At 46.7% G+C, this 12,633-nt stretch overlaps 1 protein-coding gene across 1 annotated transcript; it reads right to left on the bottom strand.

Annotated features, from left to right (window-relative positions):
- Positions 1-1,108: 1,108 nt before the first annotated feature.
- On the bottom strand, positions 1,109-6,054 carry LOC139535622 (dolichyl-diphosphooligosaccharide--protein glycosyltransferase subunit 1-like). The gene is made up of 10 exons (XM_071335216.1): positions 5,687-6,054; positions 4,997-5,061; positions 4,458-4,764; positions 3,932-4,141; positions 3,623-3,815; positions 3,406-3,505; positions 3,167-3,305; positions 2,766-2,885; positions 2,374-2,619; positions 1,109-2,274 (listed from the first exon to the last, which is right to left on the bottom strand). The coding sequence occupies exons 1-10, from the start codon at positions 5,930-5,932 to the stop codon at positions 2,092-2,094; spliced, it is 1,809 nt and encodes a 602-aa protein (XP_071191317.1). The 5' UTR covers positions 5,933-6,054; the 3' UTR covers positions 1,109-2,091.
- Between the last annotated feature and the right edge of the window lie 6,579 nt (positions 6,055-12,633).

The following is a 12,633-nucleotide window of genomic DNA, read 5'->3' as shown; positions in this document are numbered from 1 at the left end:
TGTATTTGCCAAACATACAGCAGTTCAGGAAAAAGTATACAGATGATACTCAACCTGGTGTAGAATACAATATCTGACAATCTCCTAACCAAGTTGCGATGTGATGGTGTCATTAGATTGTAAGAAGCATTACATCACCTCAGTCATTTTGTTTGACATAGCAAACAAGCGAGGGAAACTTTGTCTACTATAGTATGTCTGCAGTACAGTTTGTTGGTGTGAGAATGAGAGGGTCTACCAGCCCTGCAGCGCCAAATCTCCACTGAAGCACAAACACACTAACAAAAACAGCATTGTGGAGCCTTTTAACACCACAGAACATCAGTGCTAACAGACATTGTCTTCGCCTTCCTCCAATGTGTATTTTCACAATGATTATTGTATGGCACATACAATAAGTTAATGTTATCATGGCAACCAGAATGAGTTTTGTTATTATGGCACAGGAAATGAACTAAGGCAACCCCTCATGACCCTAAAGGGAAAGCAGCGACCTTAGAATGACCTGTGTCTCATCTCCTGTTTGTTCTACTCTCTGATTGGGAAGAATTAAGCAGGTCTCCACCCTCCTCCAGAGGTTTGGATCAACCTGCTGAGGCCTGGTGTGCACACTATGATACATCAGTGTTGGAAATTCATGCAAATTCCCAGAGTGTGGAGAGAGAAGGGAAATGTAATCAATGTCATTCAGTATGTAATATCTTTAAATGGAGAATTCAACCCACCATTGCCCTCTTGCTTACTCATTGACAGGTGAGCCATTATTTAATGTCTTCATCACATAACCAATTATTATTCTTGGTGATGAACTTAACAAATAAATCAGCAAACCACATCTCCATAGATACTGTAGATAACATGGATTGTGCACATATTTGTATACATATTGAAAGTAAAAAGTCAGGATCAAACTTTGTACTCTCACTTTCCGAAGTCAAAAGCTGAATGACTCTCACCACCAGAGATTTGAAAATATATTGAGAGCAAGATTGCCCTCAGTTGGTGGAACTAGGTTACTTCCCTGAAGAGTTTCAAAGGTGTATCAATCATTTGGATTTCACACTGCTGTCAGGCAATGTTTCAACACGTTATATAAAAAAATAACACATTTTCTGATTTTTTTCCAGATTTATTTCAAATTTGGTTCATTTCCCCCCATTTCACTTACTACTGGTACAGGTTTACATACGTTATCAACCAATGTCTTCGATTGCCACATACTCTTCCCCACACACATGGCCTAATGTCATGCATTTACTAATCAAAGAAAACATACCATTACAAAACAAGAAATCATACAAATGTTAGAAATATTACAGAGGAACAATTAGAAACTTAACATGAAGATGGTAACCCTTTGAATTGGGGTCCACACGGTTTCAGAGCTTCAACATTGTTCAAATATACAAAATGTAATGGCCAGGGGGAAGGAGCAATTGTGGTTTGTAAGTGCAAAGAATATGACAAAGACATTTAGAGATTGTTTGACTCACATGGACCACCTTATTTCAGGGGCACCGGCAATGATGACTACTTCCCCTTTAGAGGAGCACACAGGTTGGAAGGGCTCAAGGGAGTATAGACATGGGACAGATGAGACATGTATGAGACAACCCTTACAGAGTAACTTGACTATCCATAGTAAAACAATTATTGTTCATCTCCAAAAATCATACAAAAGGGTGAGAACTAAATACAAAAGAGGATTCCAAATTTAAACATGAAAACGCTGCATTTACTCTGAGCAACACTCTTCCGCGCAATTTAACTCACACTAGACTCTCCCACATAAGGTGTGACGCAAGCACTCACTGTGGTGTTAAGCATAATGCCGTCATGTTTTTAGCGAGGCACAAAGGCACGAGTGTTTGTATGCACCTACAGGTTACTCTGCGTGAGTGTGTTTATTTCGTGTCTGGGTCTCAGAGGATGGACATTGAGCTTGCGGGGGTATAGTGTGAAAATGGCGATGTTCCTTATTATAAATGAGTGCAAGAGCGGTTCAACAGATGTGTAGCTGGGGCAGCACGTGTGTTTGTGTGCGTATAGCATTTGTGTATACTGCACACCATCACGTGTGTATTGTGGCGTTTACAGGGTGTCCAGCAGACTGTCGATGCGCGTCACCAGCTCCAGTCTCTTGCTAGCTAGGGTCTTCTCGTTGTCGATGTAGGCCTCCTTCTTCACCTTGCCTGCCACCAGGCGCTCAGCCTCCTGACAGGAGCGACCCACCAGGTCCTTCACCTGGCCGTCCAGCTTCTGCACCTCACCCACCTGAAACACACACAGCGGAATGTAAGGCTCAGCACAGTGTACACACACACACACACAAGGGTAGATACAAATACCGTACACACAATTGAATACACACACCTTATCTGCGAGGTCGGAGCCCTCTGTTTTGAGGCGGGCCTGCAGGGAGCTGATGTCGTTGGTGAGGGTGCGGTGGTCGGCCTCCAGGGTCTTGCGGCCGCTGTTCAGGGCCCCCGTGTCTCGGGATTGCTTATAGCGATTCACCACCTCGTCCATGTGGCGGTACAGCCCTAAACGCTTGTTGACCAGAGTCAGGACCTGCTCTGTGATGGAGGCCACCTTCATACGAACCTCTGCAGCAGGGTCCTGGATAAAAAGATGGAGAGAGAAGGGGAGAGAGTCAGGAAGTGCATACAGGGGGGAAAAGTAGATGAACTTAGAAGGGAGTAATGACAGGAGAGTTAAAGTGCTCCCCATAATAAGAGCAGCAGAGTATGTTGAGGATGGAGTACCTTAGTGATGGAGAAGTCCAGGCGCACATAGATGATGACTGTGAAGAAGAGGATGTAGAAGGCCCCCACCACCAATAGAGGCTCCTGCAGCATCAGGATCTTATTGAAGGTATAATGCACCTGGGGGGATGAGTGAGAGAGAGACACTGAGGAACTTGCACCATCAATGAAGGACCTAATCTTACATTGCATCTAAAGCATTTCTCTGCAAGGGTTTCAGATGTAAAGCATGCAGCTGCTGGGCCCTGGTGGTGGTGTATCTCTGGAGCGACTGCTTATAACAATCCTGTCATAGTAATGGCACACTGGTTAATTCATACAAACAAACTGCCTTCCTTTCTCCCCAGAACCTCCCCCCTAAAGTCTCCAATTCCCTCTTCCACTAGGGCCCAGCAGCTCACCACTACATCCTGGATGTGCTGCTCCACCAGATTGTTCTTAGAAGCCACCAGCACGGGACGACCAAAGGTGTCCAGGTAGGTGTAGTGCAGCTGGTCTGGAATGCGGTCAATGGGGTAGGGGGTTTCCACATGGATGTTCCTGAGAGGAAAAGATGTGGATCATTAGAATGAAACAGGAGATCTGTCCATTTCCACAGACACTAAAGGAGTGTGTGCACATACACACCATGCATGCTCACCTGGCGCCTTCTGGCAATATGAGTTTAACAGTGAGGGAGTCGATGACTTGGTCATCATATACATGGTCAACCAGCCTCATCTTCAGAGCATACTGATCCCCTGAGAATCAACAGGATGAATTCAAGCATTAGCACATCATTTTTTAGCTTTCGGGCCATTTCTCTTTAAAGAGTTCTGGTTATTAATAGTTATGGTAATTTAGCCAACTCAACTCACCCAGAGTGTAGAGGTACTCATAGCTGGGCAGATTGTAGCCGATAATGTAGTGGGTCTTCCAGCCACCAAACAGAGGGAAGCGGGGCCGAACCTCCACCTCCACAGATTCTTCCAGAATCTGTAGGTGGGAGGTGGATATGTTGCCGATCTCATCCCGGTAGTACACATCCTGGGCTGAGGCAGGAAGGATGGTCTTCGGGAGAGTGAGGAGATGCAGTTATTATACAATCTTAAGAAGTCCTCCTGCAAGCATGATTTGAAAATGCACCAAGATCCATGGCAATAAAGGAGTCTTTAAAATCAACACACCTTAAAGGATTTGACTGATGAGATGCCACTGTCAGACTGACGCTGGTAGTCATAACGGGAGAAAGGCCCTTTCAGGAATGCACCTGTGTGCCTCATGTCAATGGTCTCTTCCACAGCAATGTTTCCCCAATGGGAGACTTCGATGATGCGGGTGATGCTGCTAATAGTGAGGAAGGGTGTGTTGTTCTCATAATGGACCTTCATGGCATCCTAAAAAGAACAAAAAAAGAAATTTCTCCTTTTGCTTCTAATCCAAATATGACTCCACTAAGCCAATGTCCGCTATTCAGCTGGCCCAAAAGTGCTTAAACCATTCAAGGACATGGCCTAGCGGTCTCAACCGGAGCCTCCAGCACACGTCTACACATGTGTATGGTTAGAATCGAGTCTTCTGCCCTTTGACACAATGTCCATCTTTCCCCACTGTCATCCTCTTTATCTATCTATTCAATAAAGTCAGACAATATACATAAAAATAATATTAAATGCATCCCAAATCCAGTCAGGGACCTCAGAGACACTTTACCTCGCTGAAAGGGGCGACATCACGGAAGGGGCCATACTCAATAGCTTCATCGCTCTTGCTGGGGTTGCCCAGCTTGGTGTAGCTCTCCACAGTCTTAGAGGCGAGGCGGACGCGGGTGGTCTGGCTGCGGGTGGGGTAGGGGGAGTACAGGTAGTGGTTACCCTGGAACACCACCAGCTGACGCTCAGCCTGGGTAATGTGTGTGGGGAAGGGCCTCAGGATGTGGCTCAGGACAGTCTCCACCTTCACCCGCAGCTTAGCGCCCACGCCCAGACTGGAGGGTAACTGCACCTTGTAAAACTCCCCACTGTAAGAGGATAGCAGATAGGAGAGGGGTCAGGTCACCAGCACCAACATATATGGTTCTAAAAACAAGGGGACAAACTAAAACAGTGAGAGAAACTCCACTGGAAAAAGGGGTGAAGTTTAACATGGTGAAAAAATGCATATCTACAAACTTTACAGTCTAATGACATACAATGGATAATGCAATATAACCTTAGTGAACAGGGATGCACAATATATTATAAACTTCTCACCTTTGACCTTGGATTGTTGTTTGCTTGAGCTCAAGCATGGCATCCTCCTCTTCATCACCCTTCACCTAGCAAAGACACACGTTTACATGTCTGTCCATTCTGCTGCAATTCAACTACAACTGGACATGAGGTGTATTCATTTACAGGCAGGAATGAGTTTGAGTATGCAACGGTGTGAATGTAGAGTGAGTATTCATTCCCCACGGGTATTGGTGGTGTGTAAACAATCACTGATATTAGGGGAAAGAATTGTCTACCTAGAAACTATCTGACATAAATTAAGGTCCTAGGCAATTCAAAGATATTGCACACAAAAAGGGGCTGTTCTGATCAGACACGGAAGTAGCTACCCTCTCAGCGCATACGTGTCATTTAGCCACTGACAGAACAAATTGTGTTGCGGAAGTGCACCCGCTAGCCCATTCAAACAGTTCCACACCATCATATAATGCACTTTATTAAAATGTTTTTGCTACAGCCCTTCCACAGTTTGGTAGATCCACCATTTAACAAAAGTAGACATTTACTAGCGAGCAAGTACTGTAGCTTCCTTGCCTTGACTGGGCGAATCTGGACAAAGATGTTCATGTTAGCTAACTAGCTAATGTTAGCCGGCTAGCTAATGTTAGTTAGCCAACTAGCTACCTGGCAAAATGTGGTTTACAGCAAATTCATTCTGAAATCACTTACCGATGCACCGACGTACGCGAGGTGGTTGGCCAGGTCGGGCTCTACCGCCAAGATAAAGTTATGTACCGCCGAGTCTCCCTGGTTTGACAGAAGAATCTCTGCTGTTATCTTAGCAAGATGCGTGCTCAGGTCCACCGTTCGTTTCACCTCCTCGTTCACCAGCCCGTCGGCAGCCACTCGATAACACAGTACAGTGATAAGGAGCAGATAAGTGGGGGCGGCGAAGAAGGAGATGTTTCGCGCCATGGTTATAAAATTAAACTTAAAGATAATTTGCTTAATTGTTCAATTGAAGCTAGAGCGAAAGAAAGGCCACGCACCACTTCAGGACCAAAGCTGCAGCCGTAAGGATGACGTTTCATTCAGTCCTCACGTACTGACGTCATGCTGTTCCGAACAAATACGGCAGAGGGAGACGTCTCTACCCTGTTATCAAAACTAATAAAGGTCCTAGGCAATTCAAAATCTTGCACACAAAAGGAGTTGTGTAGATCAGACACAGAAGTAGCGCCGCTCTCAGAACATACGTGTAATTTCGCCACTGACAGAAGGTGTTGTGTTGTGGAAGTGGTGGAAAAAGTACTCAATTGTCATACTTGAGTGAAAGTAAAGATACCTTAATAGAAAATAACTAAAGTAAAAGTGAGTCACCAAGTAAAATACCACTTGAGTAAAAGTATTTGCTTTTAAATATACTTAAGTATCAAAAGTAAATGTAATTCCTAAAATATACTTAAATATCAAAAGTAAAATTATAAATAATGTAAAATTCCTTATATTAAGCAAACCAGACCACACAATTTTCTTTTCTTTTTTACGGATAGCCAGATCACACTCCAACACTCCAACGCCATCACACTCCAACGCCATCATTTACAAATGAAACATTTGTGTTTAGTGAGTCAACCAGATCAGAGGCAGAGGATGACCAGGGATGTTTTCTTGATAAGTGTGTGAATTTGACCATTTTCCTGTCCTGCTAAGCATTCAAAATGTAACGAGTACTTTCGGGTGACAGGGAAAATGTATGGAGTAAAAAGTAAATTATTTTCTTTAGGGATGTAGTGGAGTAAAAGTAAAAGTTGTAAAAAAAAAATTATATAGTAAAGTACAGATACGCAAAAAAACAACTTAAGTAAGGGGGATACATAGTCAGTTGTACAACTGAATGCATTCAACTGAAATGTGACTTGAACATTTAACCCAACCCCTCTGAATCAGAGAGGTGCGGGGACTGCCATAATCAACATTCACGTCTTCGGAGCCCAGGGAACAGTGGGTTAACTGCCTTGCTCAGGGGTAGGACAACAGATCTTTACTTTGTCAGTTCAGGGATTCGATCCAGCAACCTTTAGGTAACTGGCCCAACGCTCTAACCACTATGCTACCAAGTAGTTCTTTAAAGTTGAGTCGGAAGAGACGGAGATATCGGGGATGAAGGTCTGGGTGCCTTGTAAGTCCTATTAGCCAACGTACAATCAATGGATAATAAAATAGACGAACTACGATCACGTATATCTTACCAACGGGATATTAAAGACTAATATCTTATGTTTCACCGAGTCGTGGCTGAACGACGACATGAATAACACACAGCTGGCGGGTTTTACGCTTTTTCGGCAGGATAGAACAGCGGCCTCTGGTAAGACAAGGGGTGGCGGTCTATGTATATTTGTAAACAACAGCTGGTCCACGAAATCTAAGGAAGTCTCAAGGTTTTGCTCGCCTAAGGTAGAGTATCTCATGATAAGCTGTAGACCACACTGTTTACCAAGAGAGTTTTCATCTATAATCTTCGTAGCTGTCTATTTACCACCACAAACCGATGCTGGCACTAAGACCGCACTCAATAGTTCCTGTGCCCAAAAACACTAAGGTAACCTGCCTAAATGACTACTGACCTATAGCACTCACATCTGTTGCCATGAAGTGCTTTGAAAGGCTGGTCATGGCTCACATCAACACTATTATCCCAGAAACCCTAGACCCACTCCAATTTGCATACCACCCCAATAGATCCACAAATGATGCAGTCTCTATTGCACTCAACACTGCCCTTTCCCACCTGGACAAAAGGAACACCTACGTATGTGAGAATGCTGTTCATTGACTACAGCTCAGCGTTCAACACCATAGTGCCCTCAAAGCTCATCACTAAGCTAAGGACCCTGGGATTAAACACCTCCCTCTGCAACAGGATCCTGGACTTCCTGACGGGCTGCCCCCAGGTAGTAAGGGTAGGTAACAACACATCTGCCACGCTGATCCTCAACACAGGGGCCCCTCAGAGGTGCGTGCTCTGTCCCTCCTGTACTCCCTGTTCACTTATGACTGCATGGCCAGGCACGACTCCAGCACCATCATCAAGTTTGCCGATGACACAACAGTGGTAGGCCTGATCACCTACAACGATGAGACAGCCTACAGGGAGGAGGTCAGAGACCTGGTCATGCGGTGCCAGGACAACAACCTCTCGCTGAACGTGATTAAGACAAAGGACATGATTGTGGACTACAGGAAAAGGAGGACCGAGCATGCCCCCCCCATTCTCATTGACGGGGCTGTAGTGGAGCAGGTTGAGAGCTTCAAGTTCCTTGGTGTCCACATCACCAACAAACTATCATGGTCCAAACACACTAAGACAGTCGTGAAGAGGGCACGTCAAAGCCTATTCCCCCTCAGGAGACTGAAAATATTAGGAATGGGTCTTCAGATCCTCAAAAGGTTCTACAGCTGCACCATCGAGAGCACCCTGACTGGTTGCATCACTGCCTGGTATGGCAATTGCTCGGCCTCCGACCGCAAGGCACTACAGAGGGTAGTGTGTACGGCCCAGTACATCACTGGGGCCAAACTTCCTGCCATCCAGGATCTCTATACCAGGCGGTGTCTGAGGAAGGCCCTAAAAATTGTCAAAGACTCCAGTCACCCTAGTCATAGACTGTTCTCTCTTCTACCGCATGGCAAGCGGTTCCGGAGTGCCAAGTCTAGGTCCAAAAGGCTTATTAACAGCTTCTTACAAGACGGACTACAGGACGGTAGTCATTTAGGCAGGTTACCCTCGCTTTCTTGGGCACAGGGACTATGGTGGTCTGCTTGAAACATGTTGGTAATACAGACTCGGTCAGGGAGAGGTTGAAAATGTCAGTGAAGACACTTGCCAGTTTGTCCTCGCATGCTCTGAGTACACATCCTGGTAATCCGTCTGGCCCCGCGGCCTTTTGAATGTTGACCTGTTTAAAGGTCTTACTCACATCGGCTACAGAGTGTGATCACACAGTGGTCCGGGAACAATTGGTACTCTCATACATGCTTCAACGGTTGCTGTTCAGTGTTGCTTGCTACAGACCCGGGTTCGATACCAGGCTGTGTCATAACCGATGTCCCATTGGCTCATTGCGCTCTAGCGACTCCTTGTGGCAGGCTGGGTGCCTGCAGGCTGACTTCGGTTCGTCAGTTGAACGGTGTTTCCTCTGACACATTGGTGCAGCTGGCTTACAGGTAAAGCAGACGGGTGTCAAGAAGCGCAGTTTGGCAGGTCATGTTTCGGAGGACGCATGACTCAACCAAAACCAAAGCATCGACTGCTGTCATACCTTACAGTGTAAGGATAACTGGTCATATGAAAGTGGGTCACCTTTTAGCCAGGTACATTTCTATGGTAACGAATCTATGTTCCAAATTAAGCAGCAGCAGCTGAAAAGATGAGCTCCTACAAATATTGAAATTTAAATGTTTTTTTAGAGTAAAGTACATCGAAAAAAAATCAAAAGAAAACTGCAAACTGAATAGGAGACCAAACAAGCAGCAAACAAAGAAGGCTTTTGAAAAAGTAACAATTTTTCATAAAATTATACCGTTTTCTTAGCTAGCTAAGTTGTTTACCTGTTGCTAGGCAGTTGCTAGGGACATTCCTGGAAGAAGCTAGCTAGCTAACAAGGAGTGTCTAGTTGGCAGAAGAGAAGAAGGGACAAAGAAGGGACAAAGTGGGACAAAATAAGGACAGAAGAAAGGGGAAAGGGGACATTAAGGTGAAGCAGTCCTCTAAAGACACAAAAGACAATAATACAAGAAACAACACTTCTATTGCCTCTCCCTCTACGATACGCACTTCCGGGTTGGAGCGAGTAGTTGCATTCCGCTTTGCTCCACAGGTAGTATTACATTTCATTTCATTACAGTACAACAGTTTGATTTGTTTGATCTTAGCTGGCTACATAGCCGTCTTTGTATCCAAGATAATTGTGTAGTCTAGAGTAATTGTCGAGGTTACCTAGCCAGTTAGAGGTTACCTAGCCAGCTACACTTTCAAACAAAGTCAACAACGCAGCCACTGCTAGCTAGCCTATTTCACCAGCCAGCAGTACTATATCATTTTAGTCAATAAGATTTTTTGCAACGTAAGCTTAACTTTCTGAACATTCGAGACGTGTAGTCCACTTGTCATTCCAATCTCCTTTGCATTAGCGTAGCCTCTTCTGTAGCCTGTCAACTATGTGTCTGTCTATCCCTGTTCTCTCCTCTCTGCACAGACCATACAAACGCTTCACACCGCGTGGCCGCTGCTACTCTAACCTGGTGGTCCCAGCGCGCACGACCCACGTGGAGTTCCAGGTCTCAGGCAGCCTCTGGAACTGCCGATCTGCGGCCAACAAGGCAGAGTTCATCTCAGCCTATGCTTCCCTCCAGTCCCTCGACTTCTTGGCACTGACGGAAACATGGATTACCACTGATAACACTGCTACTCCTACTGCTCTCTCCTCGTCTGCCCACGTGTTCTCGCACACCCCGAGAGCTTCTGGTCAGCGGGGTGGTGGCACTGGGATCCTCATCTCTCCCAAGTGGACATTCTCTCTTTCTCCCCTGACCCATCTGTCTATCGCCTCCTTTGAATTCCATGCTGTCACAGTTACCAGCCCTTTCAAGCTTAACATCCTTATCATTTATCGCCCTCCAGGTTCCCTTGGAGAGTTCATCAATGAGCTTGACGCCCTGATAAGTTCCTTTCCTGAGGATGGCTCACCTCTCACAGTTCTGGGTGACTTTAACCTCCCCACGTCTACCTTTGACTCATTCCTCTCTGCCTCCTTCTTTCCACTCCTCTCCTCTTTTGACCTCACCCTCTCACCTTCCCCCCCTACTCACAAGGCAGGCAATACGCTTGACCTCATCTTTACTAGATGCTGTTCTTCCACTAATCTCATTGCAACTCCCCTTCAAGTCTCCGACCACTACCTTGTATCCTTTTCCCTCTCGCTCTCATCCAACACTTCCCACACTGCCCCTACTCGGATGGTATCGCGCCGTCCCAACCTTCGCTCTCTCTCCCCCGCTACTCTCTCCTCTTCCATCCTATCATCTCTTCCCTCTGCTCAAACCTTCTCCAACCTATCTCCTGATTCTGCCTCCTCAACCCTCCTCTCCTCCCTTTCTGCATCCTTTGACTCTCTATGTCCCCTATCCTCCAGGCCGGCTCGGTCCTCCCCTCCTGCTCCGTGGCTCGACGACTCATTGCGAGCTCACAGAACAGGGCTCCGGGCAGCCGAGCGGAAATGGAGGAAAACTCGCCTCCCTGCGGACCTGGCATCCTTTCACTCCCTCCTCTCTACATTCTCCTCTTCTGTCTCTGCTGCTAAAGCCAATTTCTACCACTCTAAATTCCAAGCATCTGCCTCTAACCCTAGGAAGCTCTTTGCCACCTTCTCCTCCCTCCTGAATCCTCCTCCCCCTCCTCCCCCCTCCTCCCTCTCTGCTGATGACTTCGTCAACCATTTTGAAAAGAAGGTCGACGACATCCGATCCTCGTTTGCTAAGTCAAACGACACAGCTGGTTCTGCTCACACTGCCCTACCCTGTGCTTTGACCTCTTTCTCCCCTCTCTCTCCAGATGAAATCTCGCGTCTTGTGACGGCCGGCCGCCCAACAACCTGCCCGCTTGACCCTATCCCCTCCTCTCTTCTCCAGACCATTTCCGGAGACCTTCTCCCTTACCTCACCTCGCTCATCAACTCATCCTTGACCGCTGGCTACGTCCCTTCCGTCTTCAAGAGAGCGAGAGTTGCACCCCTTCTGAAAAAACCTACACTCGATCCCTCCGATGTCAACAACTACAGACCAGTATCCCTTCTTTCTTTTCTCTCCAAAACTCTTGAACGTGCCGTCCTTGGCCAGCTCTCCTGCTATCTCTCTCAGAATGACCTTCTTGATCCAAATCAGTCAGGTTTCAAGACTAGTCATTCAACTGAGACTGCTCTTCTCTGTGTCACGGAGGCGCTCCGCACTGCTAAAGCTAACTCTCTCTCCTCTGCTCTCATCCTTCTAGACCTATCGGCTGCCTTTGATACTGTGAACCATCAGATCCTCCTCTCCACCCTCTCCGAGCTGGGCATCTCCGGCGCGGCCCACGCTTGGATTGCGTCCTACCTGACAGGTCGCTCCTACCAGGTGGCGTGGCGAGAATCTGTCTCCGCACCACGTGCTCTCACCACTGGTGTCCCCCAGGGCTCTGTTCTAGGCCCTCTCCTATTCTCGCTATACACCAAGTCACTTGGCTCTGTCATATCCTCACATGGTCTCTCCTATCATTGCTATGCAGACGACACACAATTAATCTTCTCCTTTCCCCCCTCTGATAACCAGGTGGTGAATCGCATCTCTGCATGTCTGGCAGACATATCAGTGTGGATGACGGATCACCACCTCAAGCTGAACCTCGGCAAGACGGAGCTGCTCTTCCTCCCGGGGAAGGACTGCCCGTTCCATGATCTCGCCATCACGGTTGACAACTCCATTGTGTCCTCTTCCCAGAGTGCTAAGAACCTTGGCGTGATCCTGGACAACACCCTGTCGTTCTCAACTAATATCAAGGCGGTGACCCGTTCCTGTAGGTTCATGCTCTACAACATTCGCAGAGTACGACCCTGCCTCACGCAGGAAGCGGCGCAGGT

This window comes from Salvelinus alpinus, chromosome 12 (assembly GCF_045679555.1).
Source record: "Salvelinus alpinus chromosome 12, SLU_Salpinus.1, whole genome shotgun sequence".
Classification (NCBI taxonomy): domain Eukaryota; kingdom Metazoa; phylum Chordata; class Actinopteri; order Salmoniformes; family Salmonidae; genus Salvelinus; species Salvelinus alpinus.
The sequence above is the reverse complement of the archived record's forward strand: the minus strand, read 5'-3'. Positions and strand labels throughout refer to the sequence as shown.

Coding starts and splice junctions, on each gene's coding strand:
- LOC139535622 (XM_071335216.1), bottom strand. CDS start 5,932: ATGGCGCGAAACATCTCCTTCTTCGCCGCCCCCACTTATCTGCTCCTT. Junction 4,765..4,996: donor ACAACAATCCAAGGTCAAAG/GTGAGAAGTTTA, acceptor ATCCTCTTACAG/TGGGGAGTTTTACAAGGTGC. Junction 3,506..3,622: donor TGAGTACCTCTACACTCTGG/GTGAGTTGAGTT, acceptor GTTGATTCTCAG/GGGATCAGTATGCTCTGAAG.